Below are 26,332 nucleotides of genomic sequence, written 5' to 3'. Positions count from 1 at the left end.
AACACATGAATAGGCTGTTATAAGTGCAGGCTACACACCACATCTGTACTGTGTATTAATGATGAGAAGTATGAATACACACCACATCATCCCAACTTGTTGCCAGGTGCGCTTTGCACTGGGGCTGCGGCTGAAATGGTTGTTAGAATGAAGTTATTCTTAACACAATGGCATTACGTTCATACAGGCAGCCCTACAGCCTGGGTGCTTTAGGGAGTAGATCTTAATTCATTAACAGTGAGTAACGGGTCAATTTCAGAGATGTAGCCCATGTGTAGGCTATAATTGAAGTATCCTAATTGGTTTCACATATTTAGATAGACTATTTTACTCAATCATATTACAAATAAAAGAAGAGTACGTAAGGCAAAATAGAGAACATATGACAAGAACAAGACAAGAAGAGTCGCCACATCATAAATCACACCCCGACGCCTCGACACTAGGATGTTCAAATGCCTGCTAATCTATTGCAAAATTAATGAAGTGTTAGGGTTAATTGGACACCCTACACTTTTTTATAATTCTATTCATAATTATTATTATTATTATTATTATTATTATTATTATTATTATTATTATTATTATGTCTTAGGCGATTTGGAACCTACCGTTAGATATAATGCTCTTGTATTCGGGAATGTACGGTACTGGTAACAAAGTAGATGCAATATAAACAAACTAAAACCTTTTTTATTTCTTGTTTTTCTCTATCTTTTTAGTTGAAGCATATCCTCACAGACACATGTAAACAGAGAATAAGAAACCTTGTCATTCGATTTTCCCGTCTTTAAAATTGTCATAAATGTTGCGTCGTTACAAATACCGGAAGTCATACTTAAATTTACATATATACAAAAATAGAATAGTTTTGAAGTGTAATGTATGGATCATATAGCTATCCAAATTGTGCACCCATGATGTAACCCTTCTAGATATTTAAAACGCAAATAGTTTGTTTCAAATTGACAGCTTCATTACCAAACCGGAAGCGGAAACGCGTTGTAGGTCTTTTGTTTACATCCCAGGGGCGCTTCTTTTTGAAAACGGGTTTCTTACAAGTGCTGGAGGTAAATATATCTGATTGTATTAGAATAGACACACAAGCGATTGCGATCAAGTGTATTTAATATTAAGTAGTTTATACCAAACAATTACACAGAAAATGCCCACATTCGAATGTATTTAAATGTATGTGGAGTAAAGTATTATGTATGTATGTGTATGTATGTATTGACAGGCAGTCGCAGTGAGGGTGATGCGGGTCAGTGAGTTATGGCCCATCCTGGAGCCCGTGTATTTAAAGAGGGTGCGGATTCAAAGTTGTGTTTCTTGATGTGTTAATGTATTGACAGGCAGTGTAGTCTGACAGTGAGGGTGATGGGGGTCAATGAGTTATGGCCCATCCTGGAGCCGGTGCGGGAGTCCGTGCCTCTCTACAGCCTCCGAGGACTGACCTTCGCGGTGGATCTGAGTCTGTGGGTGTGCGAGGCGCAGTTTGTCAAAGAAATGGCTGGGAAAGTCACCAAACCTCATCTCAGGTCGGAAAATGCGTGACGTCTTCAGTGTTTTGTATAGTTGTGTATAATATGAGACAAATACTTAATTAAATGCAATACATGTTCTAGATGTATTTCCTCAATATAGGCTAATAAATCATATTTTAATTGATTGTTACATATTCATGCTGTTGATTCAAGGATCTTTACATCTGAAATAATTACTTAAAATCTACATATTTTTTAAATGCGTCTCTAAATACATCAACAAGATGCTTTAACATGTATTCAGCTGTGAACAAAACAAAGAGCTTTCTTTGTATTTTGGGTGGGAAATGGAGGACATCAGATTTAACTGCTTTTTTGTTTTTCCCTTCTGTGCAGGAATTTATTTTTCAGAGTCTCATCTCTTACACTAATGGGAATAAAGCTGATTTTTGTGATGGAAGGAGAGGCACCAAAACTAAAAGCTGAGACAATGAATAAGAGGAATGAGTTGAGATTTGGACATTCAAAGAAGCCTGTGTCAAAGCCTACAAAAACCGGCAGATCCCACTTCAGATCTGTGCTTAAAGAGGTCAGTATACTGATCCACACACTCTCTAATGACAGTGTCTCACTCATCCAACTCTTGTTATCAGTTAGTCTAGTTTTCTGTTCAGTATTGGATGTGGATTATAGGATGTGCTTTTTAATTGCATGGGAACATGCTTACCCCCCTTTAGCATTCTCTATGATGAGGATCATTTTTAAATCCACAATTGGCGATTTTTTCTTTTGAAACATGACATAGATATAAACGGGGTGCTCATTAGGTTTGATTTCTCCTGTTTCTAGTGTGCAGAAATGCTTGACTGTCTTGGCATTCCCTGGGTGACAGCCACAGGAGAAGCTGAAGCCATGTGTGCCTACCTGGACATCAATGGCTTTGTGGATGGATGTATTACTAATGATGGAGATGCCTTTCTTTACGGAGCCCAGACGGTTTACAGAAACTTTAACATGAACAGCAAGGTCAAAATCTGCCACATCGCTAATAGGAATAGGAATGGAATTAGTGGATGTAATGTAGAAATGTGAAAATTGTCTTGTGTCCATCAAAATTGAAAAATATATTTTAATACTTAGCACACTAAATGTATTTAATTAAATGTCTTCTACAATAATATTCATATTATAATCATAAATAATAATAATAAAACTTTTTTTTTCATCTTGCACAACCTTGATGTTTTTCAGGATCCACAGCTAGACTGCTATAAGATGCAAAAAGTGAAATCTAAACTTTATCTGGAGAGAGAGACTCTCGTGGGTTTAGCAGTTCTGCTTGGTTGTGATTACTTACCGAAGGTAATGAAACACAATCTGCAAAAGAAATTCCTTTATTTATTTTTTAATCTCTGAAAAGTATGTTAAATCATTGAAGGCAAATCTGTTTCTATATTGATCTAATAAATAAGATGTAATCAACTGCAGTTGTGTTTGGGCTTCCTTAGGACCATACCATTATGCTTCTGCTCTTCTTTATTAGTTTTATTTATTATGTATAATTGCTGATAGCATATCAGAGTAATGTGGCACTTATTATAGTTCAAATCGATGAATTCCTCAATTTGCAGACGTCTAAGTTCCTAATTATGTTTATGTGGTTATTCAGGTCATCAACACTAGGGCCAACGTTGACCCTTTTTATATATTATACACTACCGGTCAAAAGTTTTAGAACACTTAAATGTTTCAATTTTTTATTGAAATGTACGCAGTTTAATCTCTCAATGTACTCTGAAATTAAAGCATAGAACACATGGAGATAAAAAAATAAATCATGGAATCGTTTTGTTTAACAAAATTTAACCCCTTAGGCTGACAAACCCCTCTGGTACCTTTAAAAGGGCACCAAATCTATGTGCTTCTCTTTAATCCCATGTGGACTCTTCACTGTTGTGTTGCATTCTGAAATGAGGGGGTGGGGGGATACTTGGTCTGAGTAGGAATACAAAATCTCAGAAAATATTTACAATTATGACATATTCTGTAACCAGACAGTCTACTGATCAAAACAAGACCATCCACATTTTGGTAGAAGCAACACACAGCCATAGAGAGCTCATAATGTCAATATGGAAAACTCAGTGTACTAATACACAACGATTTTACATAATTAGATCTGAACTTCTCTGTGTGAAATAATATATACTGGATTAATCGTTAGGTTTTTCTGAACAAAACAAGCAATCCGATTGAAACTGAGTGATCTGTGACTATCTGAATGAAACCACCCCCCCCCCCAGAGCAGACTGCGCGTTTAAACCGCAGGCTCTCAATGACGGTGGGCGACACAGAAACTGTAAATAGTATATGCTTGAGAATGAAACGCGCTGGTAGCCAAGAGAATAAGCTTTCAAACGATGTGTGCATTGTAGTAATACAGTGTAACTTCTATGCACAGGAGCTGCGCATAACACATACCTCTAAAATGTACATTATTTTTCAGTTTTTGGTAACCTAAACTTCACTTTATTCACTGAACTTGAACTTAAATTTCAATAAAAACTGGAAAAATGGGGCTGTTCTAAAACTTTTGACCGGTAGTGTGTGTGTGTGCATGTGTGTATATATAAATATAGAATACATTTATTTACATATCTATATTTATTTTATTCTTCCCACCAGGGCATACCAGGGGTTGGAAAGGAACTGAGTCTAAAGCTTATAGATGCATTAAAAGGAGAAACTCTCCTTGAGAAGTAAGGGTTAAGTCTATTTTAAATTATAGATCCTGTTTTAAGTTTTGCAAATATGTTGTTTCCCATTTGTTTATAAATTTAACTCCTGCAAGTGTTGCAGTATAATTTGAATTGTTGCCAGCTGTCATTTCAACATATATTTTGTCATGCTGAGGTAATACTAAACCACAACACACAATGTATGCCATATGTTCACTGATAATAAATGCAATGTATAGATGACAGTTAATTTAAAGCTAGATTATGAATTTTCTTCCTAAATCTAATATATTCTATTCTAGGTTTAACCAATGGAAAATGCATCTCCCGGTATTTGAAAATAAAGAGAAGGCAGTTAAAAAAGTCACGCATTGCCTGGTCTGCCATCATCCAGGTGAGTATCTTCTCCCTCCATAAAAGCATTTGAGAAACAGTGTTGTTTCAATGTAAGAATGACACCCCACTGGTCATCGGTTCATAAGAAAAAAGTTAAAAGCATAAAATAGCATGTTGCCTCTCTTTAGAAAAACTACAAAAGGGGGCAATAAAAAACATGTCTATCTACATTTGACAGGTTCTGCTAAGACCCACGAGCGCAGTGGCTGCAACCTGTGCAACAGCAGCCATTTCTGTGAGCCACAGGACTACGATTACTCCTGTCCTTGTGACTGGCATCAGGCCGAGCGAGGAAGGCAGGCGAATGCAGTCGAGCTCACCGTTAAAAGGTACGATTTCACCCTTTTGAAAAGTGCCCTAATAGCACAGTCATTAAATAAAATAACACACCAGGAAGTACACACCAGAGGTGTACATCTGAAGGAGGATGTGAAAAGCACAGACCATATATAAAATACTAATATTCCTCCACAAGGTTTATTATCCATCATTTACATTCTCACCGCATATTACAGCTTTCCAATTTGTAACTATTAATATGCCTCTGTTCTCTAATTCTCTAATTCATCACCTATGAGTGATATGACATTCTATAAACTCACCTCTGCTTTTATATATATATATATATACAGACGCGTGACAAATTAAAGGAAAAACCAACATAAAGTGTCTCAGTAACGTGTTGGCACCACGAGCCCCAGAACAGCTTCAATGCTCTTGGCACAGATTCTACGAGTCTCTGGACTCTACTGGAGGGATGGAACACCATTCTTCCAAAAGATATTCCCTCATTTGGTGTTTTGATGATGGTGGTGGAGAGCGCTGTCTAACACGTCGTTCCAAAATGTTCAATTGGGTTGAGATCTGGTACTGTGAAGGCCATAGCATATGATTCACATCATTTTCATACTCCTCACACAATTCAGTGAGCCCTCGTGCCCTGTGGATGGGGGCATTGTCATCCTGGAAGAGACCACTCACATCAGCATAGAAATGTGTCACCATAGGACAGGGGTGGCTAACCCTGGTCCTGGAGAGCTGCAGGGTCTGCAGGTTTTTGTTTTATCCAGATTGATAATTGAACCAATTATGGGTCTAAATTAGGCAAAATGTCCCTGTGTTCAAGATATCCACTGACTGGTAATTAAGAGAGACCTGGAAATCCTGCAGGATTGCAGCTCTCCAGGACCAGGGTTAGCCACCTCTGCCATAGGATAAAGGTGATCACTCAGAATAGCTTTGTAATGATTTGCAGTGACCCTTCCCTATAGGGCTGGGCGGTATACCGTAAAAAACGACATTTACGGACCGGTTAGGACTTTTACTATACCTTCATATCGGTATTTTAAAGTTTTGAATAATGTACTATTTACTGTGTCATTGAGTCATAGCATTCAGCTACCAATAAACTGGATCGTGTTCGCTGCGCGGCTGCTTGAGACTGCGCTGTCTGACATGAGACGCATGTTACCAAAAAACGCCGATAGTGTTCGTGTAACGCAAATTTCCACAGATCTGGAAGATCTGCCCAGCTCCACCAATGGAATAGGTTGGATCCTGCAGATCTGCGCAAATCTGCGCTACAAGAACGCGACCACCTTTCTTCACAAACCCTGCAGAAATTAACGTAATTGGATGATTTATTATTTTTATATTTTAATTATTTAAAAAATAGAATTGCCAATCATTTAAGTAACAACTTAATTATTGTGCATCATAGATTACATTCAATTTTTTAAAAATAATTGATGCAATTATTTAATAAAGTGTCGATCTAGAACTCTATATCTATTGTTTTGACAGTGCTGGTCACAGCTTCTTTGTGTAATGAAAGGTGACATTCGCCTCTGCTAACAACAGGGTACCAGTAGTTTTCATTCAGCTTAACACGTCTCTCTTGATTACTGCAGAATCTTTTATCTCACAGCCACCGCTCACCTCTCGCAGCAGCTTCTCCGTGCTGTGCGATTCTGCGCAGATTTGTGTGGGCGGGGCTTATTGGCGTCACGCAGAAGCACTGCAGTAACACGCATCTCTGAATCTCTGCGCAGAACTGCGCATTTCGAACGAGACGCTTGTTCTGGAATGAATGCGCCTCAGCCAAATATCGAAAATACATTCCATGTGATCAATGCACAATGAATGAAGAAGAGATGGAGGAGAGCAGTGCGGCTGAAACTTCACAGCAAAGTGACCCTAGTGAATCTCTCACGAATAAAGGTGCGTCGTCGATAGTGTCTGAAACAGAACAGGAAACGTAATTCAATGTCAGTTGTTTCCTATTATTTTTATGAACAGTATAAAATGGCCATTAAAAAAATGCCGTCATACCATATAGAATGTGAAAAATACCGCGATATTGTATTTTGGCCATATCGCCTAGCCCTACTTCCCTCTAAGGGACAAGTGGACACAAACCATGTCAGGAAAATGCCCCCCACAGCATAACAGAGCCTCCGGACCCCCTCACTGTAGGGGTCAAGCAGTCAGGCCTGTACTGTTCTCTTGGTGTCCCACACATGCACTCGCCCACTTGTCCAGAACACTAGCCAGTTGAGCGTCTTTGTGACTGAAGCTCCTGCCATTCGTGCCCCAATAGTGACCCCTCTTTCAAAGTCACTTAGATCCTTTCCTCTTGCCATCTTGATCCAAAATCGAGGTCAACTGGTCCTGCTCAGCATTTCTATACATGCCACAGAGCATGATAGGATGTGAATTACTTAATTGTATCATGCAGTACACCTGTTTGGAGGCATCTGCATTCGTTATGTTCCTCCACTCATTAATTCAGGTTTTTCTTTTAATTTGTCACCTGTCATATATATATATATATATATATATATATATATATATATATATATATATATATATATATATATATATATCACTGGTCAAGACTGAATGTGGTTCATATTGTTTTTGTAAAGGCTACACACGTGCTCTCTTGTGGTTCGCCTGTGCACATTTCTTCTCTCTGAAACAGTGCATTCTCCATTGGAAACAAACTGGTCAGGATTGATCTCAGGAGAGATGCTTTACTGCTGTACAACCCATGTTCTGTTAATAAGTTCAGAACTAAGAAAAACAGAGGTCACCAAACAAATAAAACCTTATTACAACAGTGAATTTATAATTTTAAATGTCAACAAAAAATATCTTTCAGAGTCCAGAGGAAGTTGCAGGTGACAATGAAACATTGACTTTTAAAGATGCTTAGATTCATTGTTTTATCAATTAATAAAAGTGTGTGCGTGTGTGTGTTATGATGGCACTGGATAGATACATGCATCTTTTGTCTTTAAGTGTAGACTTTAATTTTTAATTTGAGGGTAGCTACATCCAAATTGGGTGAATGGTGTAGGAATTACACTCATTTTTATATGTGGTCCCCCCAATTTTAGGGGCTCAAACGTATTTAGACAAACTAACATAATCATGAATTAAATTGTGAGTTTCAGTACTTGGTTGCAAATCAATGACTGCCTGAAGTCTGGAACCCATAGACATCACCAGATGCTGGGTTTCTTCCCTGGTGATGCTCTGCCAGGCCTGCACTGCAGCTGTCTTTAGTTCCTGCTTGTTCTTGGGGTGTTTTGCCTTGACTGCAAAGGATTTGCAACCAAGTATTGAAATTCACAATTTAATTCATGATTATGTTAGATTGTCCAAATACTTTTGAGCACCTACAATTGGGGGGACCACTTATACAAATGGGTGTAATTCCTACACTGTTCACCCAATTTGGATGTAACTACCCTCAGATTAAAGATGAAAGTCTACACTTACAGCACATCTTGACTGTTTCCTTTCAAATCCATTGTGGTGGTATGCAGAGCCAAAATGATGACTATTGTGTCACTGTCCAAATATTTATGGACATAACTGTAGTATCAAGTGAAGGCCTCTCTGAGTTTTTACCACTTCTGTCTACACCAGTTTACTCCTGCAAACCTTCTGACCTCATCTTCATATCATCAGTCATCTTCTTTGTCATTCTTCATTTTCTGTGATCAATGGCCCATGATTAAAAATATAAACAAACATTATCTATCTGTTAATGTGGAATTAATTGTTGCACTCACTAATAATGCACTCAGGAATCATAAACAGTTCTACTCATAATATCAGAGCAACAGTAATATGGCTGTGTATCAAGAGTGTTTTATGTAAAAGTGCCTCTTGTTTAAAAACATGTTTGGCTGTGCATACAGTTGTAGACTCGGCCCAGCATTTTTCTATGGGGTATATACACCCAATTAACCTAATTCACATCAAATGACAATAATAAATCAGGTGTCACGTGGTAGAAAGTGTTTTTTATACCATAGATATTCATCACGCATGCTTTTGGAAAACCATTAGACATTTTGTGGGTTTATATGTATACCAGAGTATGATATGTGTGGGGAAGGCACGGCTAATTGGCCAGTCAAGGACTGACCAAATTAATTTTAAGAATTCTGTAACATTTTCTTTTTTTGTCTATTACACACACATACAGATTTTATTATAGATTTTTATTGCCACTACTTGTCCTCAACAGGAAAGCCCTGGCATGTGAAGGATTCCCTTTTCCAGAGGTAAGTGTCAAAGCAGCCACTATTCCTGTGAGAGTTAGCTTTGAACAAGTCTTTTTTTTTTTTTTTTTCCTCCTCGGAATGCTGAATATAGTTTTTCTCTTTCAGATAATCAAAGAATTTCTAGTATCCAAGGACAAGCCTGTTACAAACATCAAGTGGAGAAAACCAAACCTTTCTTTGATGCAGGTAATGAAGGTTATATCTGTTTTAGACTGGACTTACAGGGAAATAAAATTTAAATTTAAAATCCTAATTAAAGCAACATCATTATCATTATTATAATTATTACTACTACTACTTTTGACTTCCAAATTAATGCAGGCAGAGTTCAACACAGAAATGTAAGGCTAAAAACTGCAATGTCTTTCAGAAATTTGCTTTTGAAAAGCTGGATTGGCCGAAGCACTATACTAGTGAGAAGGTGCTGGTGCTGGTGACGTACGCAGAGATGATAAACAGAAAGTCTGGGAGAGACATGACTGCACAGATACAACCAATAAGGTACAGTAGCATTGTCATAGTTCTTAAATGATCTGGAATGTACCATGGACATTAAATATTGTAAGACATATGCAATTAAAATGGGTATGAATGTAAAGAACTCACTGTGCTGTAAATGTGCACTAAGCTCTTAGTAACCGGGTGAAATTGAAACCTCATGCCACAAGAAGGGGCAGATAAAGACTTTGAATTAAATCAAATTCATGTTGTGCTTTGAATCTTTCACAGGGTTTTCAAGCCGAGAGTAAGAAATGGAATTTCATGCCTTGAAATAATCTGGAAGAAACCAGGTTAGAAATCTTTACTGCTGTAAGGACGTGTATTAATAATAATACATACATGGAAACTTGCTATTTATGAATGCTTTATTTATTCTGTTCAAACTTAGTTTTGATGTACTGCAGCATTTACAGTTTATATAGTTGCAACACTCCTATTGAATCTGTTATTTAGATTTTCTGCTGTGAAGATGGGGAGAGAACCAATTTAAATAAAAACACGTTATCATCGTTTTTCATTTCCAAATGTACAAAATTAATCTCCCTTCTTAAAATGTTCTAAACCTCATGAAGATTTAATTTGCAATACAGCAGTATATATTCTGCTAAACATACTGTATGTCCTGATCTCCTCTCTAAATGTAAATACTGTTTGCTGTAAGAAGAGAGAACCTCGTCACTACAGATCCCAGATTGTATGATTGTAGAGTTTGGGTTGATTCCTGAAGGAAATGCTCAGGTTGAGAGTGTGTTTGTGTGGGCTTTTGTAGTCTTGTTGTGAGTTTGAATGTAATACTGCGGGAAGGTGATAGATCAGGCACAGTGAGAGGAGGTGCCAAGACAGCTTCCTCTCCTAGCTACAGATTCAGCCCTCAGCCCTCAATTGAACCCCCCCTCCATTGTCCTGAGTCACAGCCACGTGAAAAGAAAAACATTCACATCAAGACTGGAGCTGCTAACCTTGATTATTTTAGATTTTTAAATGAATGTATTTTACAATTATCTCGTAACATTTCTATATGTTTCATTATACAATGGAAACGTAAAAGAATGCTTTAAATCAAAATGGTGAGGCACATCTTAATATTGATTTTATCTCACACACTGAGGCAGCACTGTCCAGCTGCACAGAAACAAAAACAGCTCTTTATGCTGCGCTGTAGCTTTTTTTGGTAGTTCACTATGTACAAAATGTCTTCTAACCCAAAGAGACCCTGTTCGCCCTGCAGAGCACTACACATACGCCGAGGATGTCCCTGTCGCGTCTCAGACCACAGTGAGGACCATCGAGGAGGAGTCTCTCTTCCGCTCGGTGTATCCGGAGGTCATTGAGCTCTTTCTAAAGGAAAAGGCCGAGGCGGAGGAGAACAAACAGAAACGTGAGCCCTTATTTTTATAACCAAGCCTTCCAATTCTGTCCCATCATGTTCATGAAAGTACGTTGGAATATTAAATATCTGCCGTTCTCCGAGCTGTGAAGGGTCTTTCTGGCTCTTAAAACACACCAGGTGATGTGATCAAAGGCCCCCCACTTAGCGACAGCATGCGGCCGGTGCGGTTTAGGATCTTGACACTTGAGAACGCATGTCTTCCTGGAAATGCTTTTAACAACTAGAGGTGACATCCTCGTCAGAACTTTTTATTTGGGCTAGTCTGTCTCAGTGGAAAGCACCCCAAACCAAAAAGCACTTAAAAAAAAAAAAAAAGACTGATTTAAAATCATGCGCTTATCAAATACATAAATTATGATAAAAGCCTAAAGTGGATTAATAAGAAAATATTGCTAAACGTAAGCTTTAGAAAACGATGGCATATTAAAATGAGATCCCCTCACAAATCATGTGTGTTCAGTGTTCCAGCAGTACTTTGGCACACAAGGTAAAAATATCAGTCTCTTGCATGAGTGTCTAAATCAGACTCTGCTTCTAGAAAGACACATGTGTCTGTGCCCACCTCACTTCCCTGCTCGGTGTGCTTCCCTGATCATTCACTCATTTTAGTACATCTATATGAAGTAACATACAAAGTTGCACATTCAAATGTGTTGCCTCTCCTGTACGACTTTGTCCAGAAACTGTGATGTCACAGCCTATCCTTTGTGGTCATTGCAGACAAGAAGAGAAAGCCGAAGGAGCAGAAGACCGAGTCTGATGACGTTTCAGACCTCTTCGCTCAGATGAGAATACAGAGCTCCTCCGAAGGGAACTCAGAAACAGCTGCTGGCGCCACTCCTGACAGTCCCACAGTCGCCGCCACAGACGATGCGACGTACCGGCAGCCGCTGGGCTCTCCACTCTCTTCTAAAGTAACTCCTAGTCAACGGGAGAGTGTGTGTGAAGACCACACGAAAGAGAAAAAGGAGGCGGCAGATTGTCCTCCGTCTCCTGTCCCATCTGACGAGCCCAGCCTCACTGCCGCCTCCCCTTTAGAGTCTGTGATCGAGAAGCTGCAGTTGAGCGATATTGACTGGGCAGCCACGTCTTTCGGAGCATCTCCGTCTCCACAGGTGCCACCTGCGCCCCTGTTGGCATTGCAGCACACCGGGGACCTTGCGCCTGTAAAAGGCAGGAGTTATGATAATCCACTGAAGCGTACAGATATTTGCACAGGAGTATCTAAGGACTTCCATTTCCGTAAAATACCGATCAAGCCCACAACGCAGCCCACAGAGAGGTTTTCCAACCCTGGATCTAGCCTTCCTGTGTCAGAGCTTTCCTTCAGAGACCGCGTCCTGATGAAGAACACACAGCAATGTTTCAACACTAATGTGAGTCTCTCAAACCCACTGAAGGATGCGACTCCAGTGGAACACAACAACGCAGCCCCTAAATCACTCAAATTACCTGCTCAACAAATTGGCAAGGCCATCCACACTGAAAAAGAGTCGGCATCTGCATTAGAAACGTTGCTGGCTACAGGTCCGAGGCCCTGCAGTGAGCAGAACACTGGCTTCTCCATTCCAAGACCGAAAACAACTCGTACGAACCACAAGGCCACTGGCGAGAACTTCCACAGAGAGACTTCTACAGTGAAGCCTTCATACAAAACTCAGTCTGTCAAACCTAGCAGTCGAGCTCAGATTCCAAAAGGCGGCAAGAAAAAGGCCATTAAAAAGAGTGTCTGTCAGAGTCTGTCTGCTAGTGAAGACAGCGATGCAGAGAATGTACAGCTTGTAGTAAAAACAACGGTGGGGTTTAAAACTAAAGCTAGTTCTGCATCGTACATTGATGACAAGAAGCCAAACAAGACAATCTCATATTCTGGGTCAGGCAATGCAGTCGTGCGCGATGTACACATCGTGTCACGTATAGCGTCAACAGAAGCGCCTGTCAGCAGGCAGAACCACATCGCAGAGCACGACGTCAGCGCTCGGACCGGGGACAGCGTGTGTGCCCGCCGGGGAGACGCGCCTGCGCGCTGTGCTCTGAGTCCCGGCCCAGGCTCTCCCGCGCCCGACGCTGCAGGAGAGGACTCGCTCATTTCCCTGGACAGCCCGCTGCCTCTGGCGCAGAGGCTGAGACTGAAGTTTGGAAAATAATTGGATTCAAATGTAAAACCCGTCAATAGCTCTAATTACCCTCTTCTGCCCTTTAAATGTGACATTGCTATTTGATACACTGTATGGGAATGTTACAGTTGAACTGATGTCGGCAGTCGCTCTTTACCTCTCTTCAAACAACTGCATTGCATTTCTGTATTGTTGTTTTAATTATGATTCTTTGATTATTAAGAAATACCATTTCCACTTTCCATCATATTATTCTGATGATGTGCTTATGTTGCCTAAGCCAGTGCATGTGTAATTGTGTATGTGTATTTGCAATCACTCATTAAAACATTATTTCATGTGTGGTTACTTTTTTTTACATTCATCAAAACCAAGCGCTAATTTGGTCAAACATTTTGAATGTTTGTATTCGAGCTTTAAATTGTCTACTTTCGGTTGCGGAAGCATGGTTTTAAATACAAAATGTCGCAAGAATTTCTATAGATTACTTATGAAATCCAATATAATGATATAATCGGCTCTTCAGATCTACGGAAAATAAAGCGGTTACATTTTTAAAAGAAAAGGGAAAAACAACAGCTTTTAGACATTAGTAGGCTACAGCACTGCGATGTCGTTACTGCTCTTGTTTATTTAAATGGAGGTTCTATTTAGAACCTTTGGGATCTTCGCGAGTTTATTGTCATTAAAGGGTTCCTTTCAGAACCGCGAGGTCCGTCGTCAGCTCAAGGGATCATTTAAGAACCCCTTTTCATCATGATTCAGTTGATTTCAGATACATTTAAGGTTCTTTAAGGATCCTTGATAAAAGGTTCCTCCACGGTATCATCCCCAGGAGCACTAAAGGGTTCTTATTAGAGTGTTGAACAATTTAGTTTGAAGTGAAAAACTTTTTATAATAATAATAACATTAAATAATTTCATACTAATTTCCATTCTTTCAAAGTTACACAAAAATCGAAAGTGAACACAAAGCTATGGGAGGTTTATGGTCTTTCCTTTTATAAAACGTCTACAATCCGCGTCATTGTTTTATAAAACAGTGATCAGAATTGTGCTCTGGAGATATCTTGCAAAGGAACGGTCTAAGAGGACATGCGTGGCGACCCGTTTTGTCGCCCAGGCTGCTTGTCATCTCCATCAGAAGTTAAAGGGGCGAGATGAAAGCTTCAGCAGAGGCGTGTGTAGTGTGTGGAGGTGTCGTTTCCCAGCAGCGGACGTGTCGGATCTGCGCGCCCCAGTGTCAGCGTCCCAGCAGCGCTTCTCTCGGACTGCCGCGCTTTTATCATTGGTGACGCCAGGCACACCTCCACACATGAAAGAGCTCTCCTCCACTTTAAAGCATTTCTTACAGATAAAACATACACCATAAACGAAGAAAGAAAGGCATGTAGGCCCTAACCCATGAACTTGCAGTATTAGTAATAATAATAATAATAATAATAATAATAATAATAATCTGTGGGAAAGGGCGTAAATGCAGGACGTTTGGCATTGCTGTATTCTAATCCAGTGGCAGTCTTGCAGAGGATTCAAGGTCGAGGTGCAAGGTTGGCATACGGTCTGTACCTATACCACCCTATCACACACACACACACACACACACACACACACACACTTGTAAAGAACTAATTACACGCAGATCTCACGCACATAGATTTTCGGGCACTTCTAACGTAATTATCTGCGTAATTAAAAAGAGGATCACTAAACCATTGAAATGCTTCATTTGTCATGCATCCACTAAACCAAATCTAAACCAATTGTTTATTATTATGCTTATTAATATTGTTGACATAAATCCTAATGTTTCTGTCTATATATGAGTTTTTGGAAGAAGCTAAAATATTGCACCTTTTTGCAGCGTGTTTTAGATGCGCCAGTGACAAAGCATTAACATATCCTCTGTACTTATTTTTAAGCTCAGTTTTGTTTTTAGAGAAGCTATAATTATATTTCTGGTTTATTATTTAGATGAGCAATATCAAGTACAGGCCTTATTTGTTGATTATATGTTATGTATTATTTTATTATCGTTAATTTATTTAAATACATAATATTTGCTCAACGTTTTAGCAAATTAATTTTCACTGTTGGTTTTATTCTGTACTTGTTATTACCCCATTGATATGAATGGATCATACAGTTTAGTCTACACAATGACGATTATTTACAAAACAATGTAAGTTTAATCATTTTGACTATCCTTTTGCCTAAAGAAAATTGTGTATAACCAAACTGCATTAAATAAAATATTTCATTTCGATACATTTGTTTAATTATAGTTTATTTCATCTATTTGAATGAGAAAATAATACATAAAATCCGATGACGAGTTTTTTCCGGTTACTTTTCGTTACATGTGCACCATTATAAAGTCATTATAAAGTCATTGTAACATTTAAAGCTTATTTTTCCCTGCGATATTGCCGATTGGAACACTTCAGGCACCAAATGTCTTTTTATGGAAAATAATTACAAGTTAATTATAAGATATTAGCTAATATATATATATATATATATATATATATATATATATATATATATATATATATATATATAACAGAAATTATGTTTTCATATGCATTTATAATATTATGTTTTATTTAACTTATATTTCTGTATTTTGCATTTATTTTGAATTTAGTATAACTCACTCAATTCATATCCATTTGTAAATTAGATAATACCATTGATAATTGGGTGAGAACGGGGACTGAGTGAAACGGATCAGGATACATAGATAGTGTTGTGTTGAGTCAAAAATAAAGCAGATCGGGACGCATGGACTTCCATGAAAGCGGAAAAGTCCACATAAACTGAGCAGTGCGACAGAGAGAGGGATAAGTCGTTAGACGGAGTCGGGATAAACGGATATGCCATAAAAACTGGTACGTCTTAAAATATATAATAAAGGTTTCAGGTGCAGGTCTAGCATATTAAATACACACGATCAATCAGGCTCTCATCTGTTTTCTATATTGTATTTTATGTGGAACCGCTGGGTGTATAGCTGCTACCTTTCATTCCTTCATTAGTCTTCTAGCACTGGCATGATAATTGTAGTAATTCGGGCTTAAATGGTCGTTTCCACGAAAGCTAATCTAATTATTTTTCTTGCTGCTACACATTACCTGTCTGTTTAAGGCTATTTCACATACTGGTGATAATGAACGCTGTCTTGGCAAGAGCTGTTTGGGGCAGGTTGCATTTTGGCACTTGTGTTTGCTTTGAACTTTCCCTTTCAGCTGTGAACTCATAAACTGCCCAAGTCTGGCCGCCAGATATAAAGCTGGCTGCCCGCAGCCCGTCTTCTTGTCTTGTTTGAACTTCTCCAAGAGCCTGCCTGGACGATATTGGAGAGGTGCTTCCTCTGGATGGAGAACCCGGCCGAAGACCTGCTGGATTTGGATGGCGTTCTGGAAACCATGACTTCAAAGTTACTCGTTGACTGGAACTGGCGGGCAGAAGACCACCCTTTCGAGATGGGCCACGGGCTGTCTCCCCAGAGCATGTCCTCTGGGTCCTCCTTTGAGTCGACGTGCTCCTCGCCGGAGATGATCCAGCGTGTCCCGAACCGTCTGCAACAGCTGGAGTCGTCTGCTTCGTCCGACGGCGCATCTCCGAAATCCGCAAAGCCCAAGATGTCCACCAAGCGCAGGGTGAAGGCCAGCGAGAGGGAGAAGATGCGCATGCGGAGTCTGGCGGACGCGCTGCACCACCTGCGGGATTATCTGCCAGCGGATTACAGCCAGAGAGGACAGCCGCTCACCAAAATCCAAACCCTGAAGTGCACCATTCAGTACATCAATGAGCTCTCCGACCTTCTCAGGAAGACGTGATGGCAACATGCTGTCATTTATTCCGGCTAAAATGACGACTAAAGCCAGTTCGCATCAAAGAACTGAGTGCCTTTGGATTTGGACTGTTCGTTGTCTTTGAATACTGTAGTCTTACTGCATGTGTCACTTTTTGTGTTTGATATTTAATTATTTTTGAAACTGTTGCCCCTGCTGATGTGTATATATTGTTCTGCTGGGGAATCCTCCGTGTTGGAATGTGTAGAATGGGTTTATAGCTTTTACATCTTTTGTATATTTTGGATTAAATAAAATACTTTTTTTTTCAGTTGGATGTTTATATTTTGTATGGTTTGTATTATTTTCATATAATCAATGTTACATTGAATTAAATATTAAAAACTGGGGTAAATCAGATATTTCAGCTAAAAGGGCATAGAGGGGCCACATGAGTGAAGGATCAGACTGCATTTCAATTTGCTAATGAGTTATTCTGATTAATACAGTAACCTGGTGATTAAAAACTTAAAATGAATTGAACAAAAACTTGAATGTAGTTTTACAGAAATATTTAAATCATGTTTGTTATAGAAAGAGAGGGGGGTGGACAGGAATGCATCCTGAGTAAGTTATTAAATAATAATACACAATATTTAATTAATATATTGTACCCCCCATGTAGCAAAAATGCCGTAATTTAAGTATGATGGAAAAACTAATATAATCATAGTAATGCTACTAATAATAGGCGTATAAGTCTTTAAGTGCACTACCCGATGTTGCTGGAAACACAATCAGATTATCCGTCTTAAAATATATAACACACTTTCAGTATGTAGGCCTAATGTATTATATTAAACCATGGACACAAATAGAGAATAAAGCGTGCAACACGTGAGATATTTAGAGACAGATACATCAAGCTGCGGTGCTGGTCTCTGAAGCACCGCTCTTGGGCGCAGACTTCCTTCTCTCCACTTTGTGTTGCTCTCTGCCTTAAACCAACGTGTTCTGCGATTACCAACCCAAACATGGGTTCGAAAGGATTGCGTTTCCTCCCCCACCAATCAAAATGGCCCGATCCGTAAGGGGGCAGAGCAAGAGCCTGCGCTGGCCAACAGGAAGCCGCCGTTGGGCCGGGGGCGGGGCTTGCTCCGGGCCGCGCTGCGTGTGTCCGAGGCGCCCGGAGCGGCTGTGTCGGCCTCAGCGAGCCGCCATTTAACAGCGACGGGACGGGAGCGCGTCCGCACGGCGCACTGTATACTGCAGGATACTACAGGATACTGCAGGATACTACAGCACACATTGAACATCAGCATCGGTTTGTCTTAACGCGCTTTTTATTGGAACGGGTTTCTTTTTCTCTCCGGAGAGGTAAGCCATCTTTCCATTATAAAAGCAATGCATTACAGCGCCTGTTCACAGATGGCGCAACGGTGGGTGATTGCCAGTAGTACAGTCGCGCTGAAGTGGACGGGGTTGAGTACAAATGCCACGCATCATCTGGCAGATGTCGTCCGGAGCCCCTTTAAGGTTGCTAGGTATTTTGTTACTTTCCAAAACATAATTTTTTCTTCCCAAAAATGGCCGTGACTTTTGTTGTTCTAAGGTGACATTATTATTATTATTATGAATGGTAACATTCCTGACGTGTTCATGGTAAACCACCATTGACGTAGCAATAGAAAATGCATTGCACTTACATTTCCAGTCATTCCCACAAACCGTCCTGTTTTTAATTGTGCTTTGAATGATTTGAAGATACGGTCATTACTTGGTCTTCGGTACACCTGTGCTGTATTGATGCCAGTGCTGTATCTGTGAGCCTTTGAGGATATGTTTCATGATTATTTGGGACAGAGAGCTCAGGATGCGAGCCTTCATTTCAAAATCCTCAGGAGTATCCCTAGTGACAATAATATCCAGGACAAGGGAAGTATTTGAGGGCATTTATTGTCGGTATGTTTAATCACTTTGTGTGCGTTATCGTTATAAGACAATAAATCGTGTTTTCTATTGTAAAGACACTGATTTGAAAAGCGCCACATAAATAACTACCGGTCAGTCAAACGGGCCAAATTAGCCCACATTGGCAGGAACCCACTTGCTCTGCCCGGGTTCACAGATGCCGCGTCATTGGCTGGACTGGACGAGCTTTGCTGTGAAATCACTGAATTGAGCTCAGCTGGGCTTGTGTGACTGAACATGATCTGAGGGCATTTCTTCTGTTCCCTTTCGTGGTTGTCTGATCTTTCACAATTAAACAGAGTATAATAAATACATGTACACCTCGGTTAGTGACGCAGGTTCACTGTTGTTAAACCAGAGTGGATAACTGAAGTTATGCAAAGTGGCAGATATAAAAATCATTGTTAAGTTGTTTTACTGTAGGGTACAATTAATGTTGAATTGTTGCACACTAAGACCGATAATGTGCAGTACCTTACAATTCTTAAGAATATGTGCTATTAAAGTATGTGCCTGAAGATTTTTAATATGTTATACAAATATGCATTTGATAAAATGATACGCATTTTCATGTATACTTTTTGGCAAGAAACCAGAGCACCAGTTCATTCCCCAGTTTAATATTAGTACATCTGCATTGTGCTTCTCCAGGAACAGAAATACACACAGGAGCACAGAGTCTTTCAATTAAACTCATTACTCAGCACCTCATCTAAGGAGTTTCAGACTCTGACACCATGCAATGCACAGGCAACTTAATGCAGTCTATCCTTTAAATCTGTACTGCGTCTGAAATAGAATTAGACATTTGTCATACAAAATGTACTACAAAGTTTTTAGTTGTTATTCTTTCTTGAAAGAAGCCCATCATATTTTGCAACATATATCATAGGATACCAGGAATATATATAGAAATGTATTTGTGCCATGCATGTATGAAGTTAGTGGGTTTCAGAGCTCAGAGTGCGGTAACGTCTTTGTTTTCTCTCTTCAGCCTCAGCCTCTCTGTATGGGTAGAAATCTCACAGATTTGTCAACCCAGGGTGGTGGTATGCCTTTGCATGCCTTAGGTGTGTTGAATGTTGTTCAGCTTCTGATTCCTCCCTGGATATCTTGTGTCACAGCTCTTTCATGAGCCGTGCTGCAGCTGCTACGCTGCCCGAGCAACATTATACAGCTACCAAGTGCTTTAAACATTCTTGATTCCTCTTTCCTATATATATATATATATATATATATATATATATGTATTTCAATACATCCATCCACTTTGTATTACTGAGTGCATTGGTTGCAGCACATGATTAATGCATTATCCTGAATGTTTGTATAAACATACATTTAGCAATGTATTACAAACGCCTCGATATTATGCGGGTTTGTTGGTTCTGTTGATAATGTTAGAAACTTTTCTCCATCCTTGTTGACTTCTCTCTCCCGTAAAAGAGTCATCCTAAAGCACTAGTACTGATTCGTAACAGAAAACATTAATTTATTTTTCTTTTCAGTGTTGCTTATTTGATCAGGTTTTACAAGCATAATTGCAGGCCCATTTGCAAAACATGACCCGTAATCTACTTTTAGGAACGGAGATCCTGAAGGAACATATTTAATTGGTTTGGTTTGTCATTTGTGGGTTCAAGCTGACATCTTACTAGTGGTATCGGGTTATAATATTTTTCCACTGCTTTTAAACCACTAATATATTCTCACTTAAGAACATAAGAGAGTGTCCAGTTGAGAGGAGGCCATTTGACCCATCGTGCTCGTTTGGTGTCCATTAATAACTAAGTGATCCAAGGATCCTATCCAGTCTATTTTTAAATGTTCCCAAATTTTCAGCTTCAGCCACATCGCTGGGGAGTTTGTTCCAGATTGTAACGACTCTCTGTGTGAAGAAGTGTCTCCTGTTTTCCATCTTGAATGCCTTGAAGGCCAATTTCCATTTGTGTCCCCAGGTGTGTGTGTCCCTGCTGATCTGGAAAAGCTCCTCTGGTTTGATGTGGTCGATGCCTTTCATGATTTTGAAGACTTGATTCAAGTCCCAGACTTGTGGAGTCTGGGTTAACTCTGTCCAGCTAAATTACAGATACACTATTTGGTCTGTGGAAATCCACAATTTTGTTCCTACTCTGATCTCTTAAGGATGTCGCTGGTATTACCACTATTTCTAAGAGTATTGCTATTAAAGAGTTTAGGTTACTTCTTAATAGGCAGAGCTTCTTGGAATTGTAAATTTAATATTGCAAACATAATCACTACCAGATAGGAAAACATTTAATAAAAAGCATACAGCCCAGTCTTATAATATCACTGAAAACAATGTGACGTCCTGGCTTACTCCGCTATCTTTAGGGAGCTTTATCCAAGCACAGTACAATGCAACAAGGAAAAGAAATTACAATCACACACACTGCTCTGTGAAAATTTCTGTAGATCGCTTGCTGTTGATCAGTTTCTGCTGTGCTAGGCATAATCCTAAAATAACAATGTGATATGTATTAAAGATTTAGTAAGATGTGCAAATAAAGTGAAATTACTGTTTCATAACCTTTAATTACTGAATATGATGAAAGTTAGGATGCAATGCAAATAAATGTGTAGTTAATTCTGCACATCCTTGGGAAATACATAGCCTGTGTAATTAAGATGCCATTTGTGCTTTTCATATTTGAATGCCTTACCTCTGGCAGAGGATGCAGTTTCAAGTCCTCACTGGCCTGTGGAACACATTTTGTCACAATGCACACAGTGTGTGTATCTAAATCAGTAAGGCTCATTTAATGGTGATGATTTGTTAGAGTTTTGAGTCAAATGGATTAATCTGAATCATTTGAGTTCTCCAGCCTAAGAGAGTATTTGATCAATGTGGCCACTCTTATCCAGAGAGCTCTCAGTCTGGCTGGGTTGGCTACTGCACTGGTTCTCAATCCTGGTCCTGGGGACCCCATGCCCTGGTGGTTTTCATTCTAACAAAGCTCTCAATTACTTAATTGAACCCTCAATTGAACTAATCTGCTTAATTTTACTTTTAAAATTGTGTAGCGTTCAATATTTCAAATTCCATCTACAGTTTCATACTTAACATGAACGCTACAACTGTTAAAAATAATTTAATATTTCAGATTAGGCAAATGATTAGTTAAATTAGGGTTCAATTAAGTACCCTACTAGTAATGAAGTAAGTGAGAGCTCGGCTAGAGCAAAAAACAGCAGGACATGGGGTCCCCAGGACAGGACCAGGATTGAGAACCACTGGGCTACTGCATGGTCTTGAATTGCTCGACAGCACAGCTTTCTTTCCCACAGATGCAGAGAGGGAACAGGATGTCCCTATAGCCCACGAGACACTAAGTTCCTACTGACAATTAAGCATAGGTGTTTTGTCGAGCATGAATCCAGTCTCTGTAATCTGCTAAGAACTTGAGTCCTAGAATGGATGCATGGCTCCAGGATCACTCAGCTGAAGAGTAATTAAGCTTTTTTTCAGCTTGGCTGTGAGCTTGATTGGTTACAACTAAAGCCTGTGGACTTAAGGATGGTGCTCAATTAAGATGAACATTAACCCTTAAGAACCCACTCGTTTGTTTTAAGTGAGATTCTCAAATGGGTCAGTTTTCAGTTTAGGATGTTAACAAAAATATTCTACAGCAAGAAGCATTTTACATCACCATGTCTGCCCAAGCTGTTTGGGTAGGTGTCTGTAACTTGTTCTGGATACCATTCACATTCTGACAGCAGGTCCAATGGGATTGCTTTCGAGACGCAGCCTGGCAGATGACTTATCCTGCTGTCTCTGGTGTCTTGCAGCTGCTAGGGAAGCACCAACTACATGTGATTCCATTGCAAAGACAGCACCTGCACAAACATCAACTCTAAAGTGATTTCATGACCTTCTGAGTGATACGTTTCAAAACTCATCAAGGTATAGAACAGTGGTTCTCAATCCTGCTCCTGGGGACCCCATGTTTTTTGCCGTTTGCTCTAGCCAAGCTCTCACTTACTTAATTACTAGTAGGGTACTTAATTGAACCCTAATTTAACTAATCATAAAATATTTTAAACAGTTGTAGAGTTCATGTAAAGTATGAAACTGTAGATGGAACTTGAAATATTGAAAGCTACACAATTTTAAAAAGTAAAATTAAGCAAATTAGTCCAGTTGAGGGTTCAATTAAGTAATTGAGTGCTCGGTTGGAACGAAAACCACCAGGGCCTGGGGTCCCTAGGACCAGGATTGAGAACCAGTGGTATAGACCAGTGGTTTTCAAACCGGTCCTGGAGTACCCCCTGCCCTGCTGGTTTTTGTTCCAACTGAGGTCTTATTGTTTAATTGAATCCTTAATTGACCTAACAAAGCAAATATCACATTCAATTGAGTAATTAAGACCTAGGTTGGAACAAAAACCAGCAGGGCAGGGGGTACAGTTTGAAAATCACTGGTATAGACAATAAAAAGAGAAATGATTCCTAGCTTAAACTGGGTACCTGCTGTTGTACTGTTCTCTTGTGAGCAGGTGAGCAAAATCATTCTGCACATTTTTGTTATTTAATGTGGTTTTCACAAACTGCTCAAATAAACATGCCCCCAGGTTTTTCAAAGATTTTGCACGTACTCTCACAGTTCCCACCTCCAAAATGAGGAATTCCACATTTATACCACTTCTTGCATACATGTCACTTTTGAACTTGATTTCCGAGGGTTGTGTCATTCTCTGTGCATTCTGAAAGTAAACGGTTTCATTGGATAGTTAATAATTTGTTTTGGACATGCTTTCCTATCAGTTACAAAACCATTGTTTGCAGTAGCCAGGTAATCGTATGTGCAGTATAGTATTATATTTTAATAACATGATTTTTTTTACGCAAGTATAATAATGGCAATTGAAGTCACTAGGTATTTCGGTACAAGCACTACAACAAACATACAGCAAAATAAAAATAGACCATTAATAGTTTAAACAAAATAAAATAAAGTAAATGGCCCAAGCCTAATGGTTGCATCCCCTCCAGGCAGTACAGTTGTTACAGCAGCAAGGAGATCAAACAGTTCTAAAATGGTTCTGCTGGCGGTGGTCTTCCCTCTGGTGGGGGCCTCTCGCCGGCCCTTGGGGGTGGGGGTGTTGGAACATCAACAGCCCTTAGGTGTCGGTGGCTCGTCAGACCTTGGGGAGTGGGTGCCCTGTTAGCCCTCCGTGGTGGGGGGCCTCATCAGCCCTCTGGGGAGGGTTGTGCTTCATCTGGCTTCCACAGCAGGGGATGGGGTGCCTCGTCGGCCACTCAGAGGGGCCTGTTTATAATATATTATTATAATACTATAACAAGTTTGTTGTTGAATGTTTTGTTAGATGGAGGAAGATGCCGAGCAGCTGATGGAACAGATGGAAACTCAACCAGTGATCACAGATGTAGCAGCTTCAGACAAGTCCAGGTCTGTGAGATCACATCAAAATTACATCTACTGTAGCTGTAGCTTTAATGTTTGCATCTGAATACCATGTTGCTCTACAGCTCCACGTGGAAATATACCGTTTACCCCTCTCTTCCATGTAGAGAATAAAAAAGGGAAAATGCACGCACATCCAGAACAAAAAGCAGTACCTACACACTTACATATCTGTGCCAAGGAACATTTCATTAAACCAGTCTCTGGAGCATAAAAATGTGGGTATTTTTCTGTTTCCACATTGATAGTCCTTTTTAGTTATGCCCCAAACAGCGGAAGGAGAAATTGTTCATTCTGGGGGAATGAAAGGAAGAAAATATTGAACATTTTCAGTATTCTGTTTCTTAAGTATTTCCACAGAGAAAAGTATTTTGTGCTGCACAAAACAGTACATCGACTTTTCAGAGGGATATAGAACAGCCCTGGCTGAGGGGACTTTGCTCACACGAGTTTGTTGCTTAATCTGCAAAGTTGAAGAAATGACGGAAACTGATTCACACAGCGAGATGGCATTATAAAACGAGAGAATGCAGTCCTGTGAAGAATTTCCTTTCCTCTCACCAAGTGGACCAGTTACTTCTTCCCACGGTTTTGCTTAATCAGAACAACTGCATGAAGACCAGTCGCCTTCTCGCTGGGCGCTGCCCTGTCCCTGTTTCTCGCTCTGTCTTCAGAGGCGGAGCTTCCAGTAAAATATTAAAACCTGAGATCCCGTGACACTGAGCCTGTGGACGCTTTTTCTCAGCAGGGGCCGTGGATTTAAGAGCCGGGGGCGAGGTGGCCGGACAGGGCGTGGCGGCCGAGGTGGGAGGGGAATGATGATGAAGGGACACGGGCCTCCTGGGAGAGGCAGGGCCAGAGGCAGAGATGGGGCCATGAATGGATTTGGACCTGGAAGGTGGTATCGTATTATTTATATCCACAGATTGACTCATTAACTGGGTAATTAGAATTGACCAGTTTTATTTCCCCCTGTGACCCCGAGCACATTCCTGCTCCTGTCCATTATCAGGTACTCTGTACATTACCTGTCTATTTCTTTTCCACTTATTCTATGACTGCAGAATAATCAAACTAATACGAAAAATAGTTGAAAGTGCGCTGAAGCAGCCCTCACAGTTTTCTCCAAGAAGCAAAAATCACTCTCATTGAGGAAGAGATTGTATTTGATGTATTTATTGCTCTGTGGTCTATGTTGTACAGGAGGGGCATGGGGCGGATGAGGCCATATCCAGACCCCCGGGGCCGAAGGGGGGGTAGGGGCTGTCCTATGGGCATGGGCCCCCCACCTCCACCCCCCCCTCCGCCACCACTGCATATGAGAGGACCCTACCCCCCCATGCACAGGTACAGCATCTCAAACTCATTCCAACGTCTCTCATGCAATAAGCTATGCATTTTATTTGGCTAAAACAATGCGTCTGATCAGTGTGATTTTCTTAAAATGGCCAAAATAAGATGCTGTTTGTAAAGTACTTTCTAAAACCTTATTAGGGCCTTTTAAGAATCTCCTTTTTTTATATAAAAAGTACCATCGATCTGCGTGCTTAAAAATGATAAATGAAGTGATGTTGTGACACAAATCCAGCTTCATGAAACATTGTGTCTACTTTAGCACGTTCCCTTTGAACATCACCCCATACATGTTTGTGTGGGTATTCAAAGGCAGCCTGGCTCTAGGTTCAATGTTGCAAAACTCATATATTCATTATATTCTTAATCTGAAATGTTTATTGCTGTAGAGTTATACAGCAGCTGCTCAGGCATGGCAGAGGTCTGTTGGAGCGTGCAGCGTGACACTGCTCTGTTGTGCTAGTGTAGCTGCATGTCAGGAGTTTAACTGCCTTTCAAGTCCATGTCACCTCCGGAGAGAGACTCTCTGGCCCTGCTAATAATAGAGGATAACCAG

General features: G+C 40.0%; 3 protein-coding genes across 4 annotated transcripts; all 3 read left to right on the top strand.

Annotated features, from left to right (window-relative positions):
* The first annotated feature begins 999 nt into the window (after positions 1 to 999).
* Positions 1,000 to 14,273, top strand: gen1 (GEN1 Holliday junction 5' flap endonuclease). Of its 2 annotated transcripts, none has more exons than XM_066711308.1 (14): positions 1,000 to 1,070; positions 1,356 to 1,541; positions 1,884 to 2,076; positions 2,337 to 2,513; positions 2,739 to 2,849; positions 4,173 to 4,246; positions 4,528 to 4,619; positions 4,800 to 4,950; positions 9,165 to 9,201; positions 9,307 to 9,387; positions 9,572 to 9,702; positions 9,931 to 9,992; positions 10,931 to 11,080; positions 11,813 to 14,273. In XM_066711308.1, exons 2-14 carry the CDS (start codon positions 1,381 to 1,383, stop codon positions 13,237 to 13,239), a joined length of 2,847 nt encoding a protein of 948 aa, XP_066567405.1. In that variant the 5' UTR covers positions 1,000 to 1,070; positions 1,356 to 1,380; the 3' UTR covers positions 13,240 to 14,273. The 2 variants fall into 2 exon arrangements, with proteins under 2 accessions (XP_066567405.1, XP_066567317.1); XM_066711220.1 differs by having other exon boundaries at positions 9,123 to 9,201.
* Positions 14,274 to 15,871: 1,598 nt separating this feature from the next.
* On the top strand, positions 15,872 to 17,337 carry msgn1 (mesogenin 1). Its single transcript, XM_066714661.1, has one exon. The coding sequence runs from the start codon at positions 16,587 to 16,589 to the stop codon at positions 17,049 to 17,051; it is 465 nt and encodes a 154-aa protein (XP_066570758.1). The 5' UTR covers positions 15,872 to 16,586; the 3' UTR covers positions 17,052 to 17,337.
* Positions 17,338 to 18,187: 850 nt separating this feature from the next.
* On the top strand, positions 18,188 to 26,220 carry LOC136724147 (rRNA 2'-O-methyltransferase fibrillarin). Its single transcript, XM_066697466.1, has 5 exons — positions 18,188 to 18,383; positions 24,326 to 24,408; positions 25,169 to 25,321; positions 25,627 to 25,770; positions 26,166 to 26,220. The coding sequence occupies exons 2-5, from the start codon at positions 24,326 to 24,328 to the stop codon at positions 26,218 to 26,220; spliced, it is 435 nt and encodes a 144-aa protein (XP_066553563.1). The 5' UTR covers positions 18,188 to 18,383.
* Positions 26,221 to 26,332: the final 112 nt, after the last annotated feature.

This window comes from Amia ocellicauda, chromosome 1 (genome assembly GCF_036373705.1).
Source record: "Amia ocellicauda isolate fAmiCal2 chromosome 1, fAmiCal2.hap1, whole genome shotgun sequence".
NCBI classification, from domain to species: domain Eukaryota; kingdom Metazoa; phylum Chordata; class Actinopteri; order Amiiformes; family Amiidae; genus Amia; species Amia ocellicauda.
Note: the sequence above shows the minus strand (reverse complement) of the source record. Positions and strands in the feature narration are given on the sequence as shown.

Coding starts and splice junctions, on each gene's coding strand:
- gen1 (XM_066711220.1), top strand. CDS start 1,381: ATGGGGGTCAATGAGTTATGGCCCATCCTGGAGCCGGTGCGGGAGTCC. Junction 4,620..4,799: donor CCTGGTCTGCCATCATCCAG/GTGAGTATCTTC, acceptor TACATTTGACAG/GTTCTGCTAAGACCCACGAG. Junction 9,388..9,571: donor CAAACCTTTCTTTGATGCAG/GTAATGAAGGTT, acceptor AATGTCTTTCAG/AAATTTGCTTTTGAAAAGCT.
- msgn1 (XM_066714661.1), top strand. CDS start 16,587: ATGGAGAACCCGGCCGAAGACCTGCTGGATTTGGATGGCGTTCTGGAA.
- LOC136724147 (XM_066697466.1), top strand. CDS start 24,326: ATGGAGGAAGATGCCGAGCAGCTGATGGAACAGATGGAAACTCAACCA. Junction 24,409..25,168: donor GCAGCTTCAGACAAGTCCAG/GTCTGTGAGATC, acceptor GCTTTTTCTCAG/CAGGGGCCGTGGATTTAAGA. Junction 25,322..25,626: donor AATGGATTTGGACCTGGAAG/GTGGTATCGTAT, acceptor TATGTTGTACAG/GAGGGGCATGGGGCGGATGA.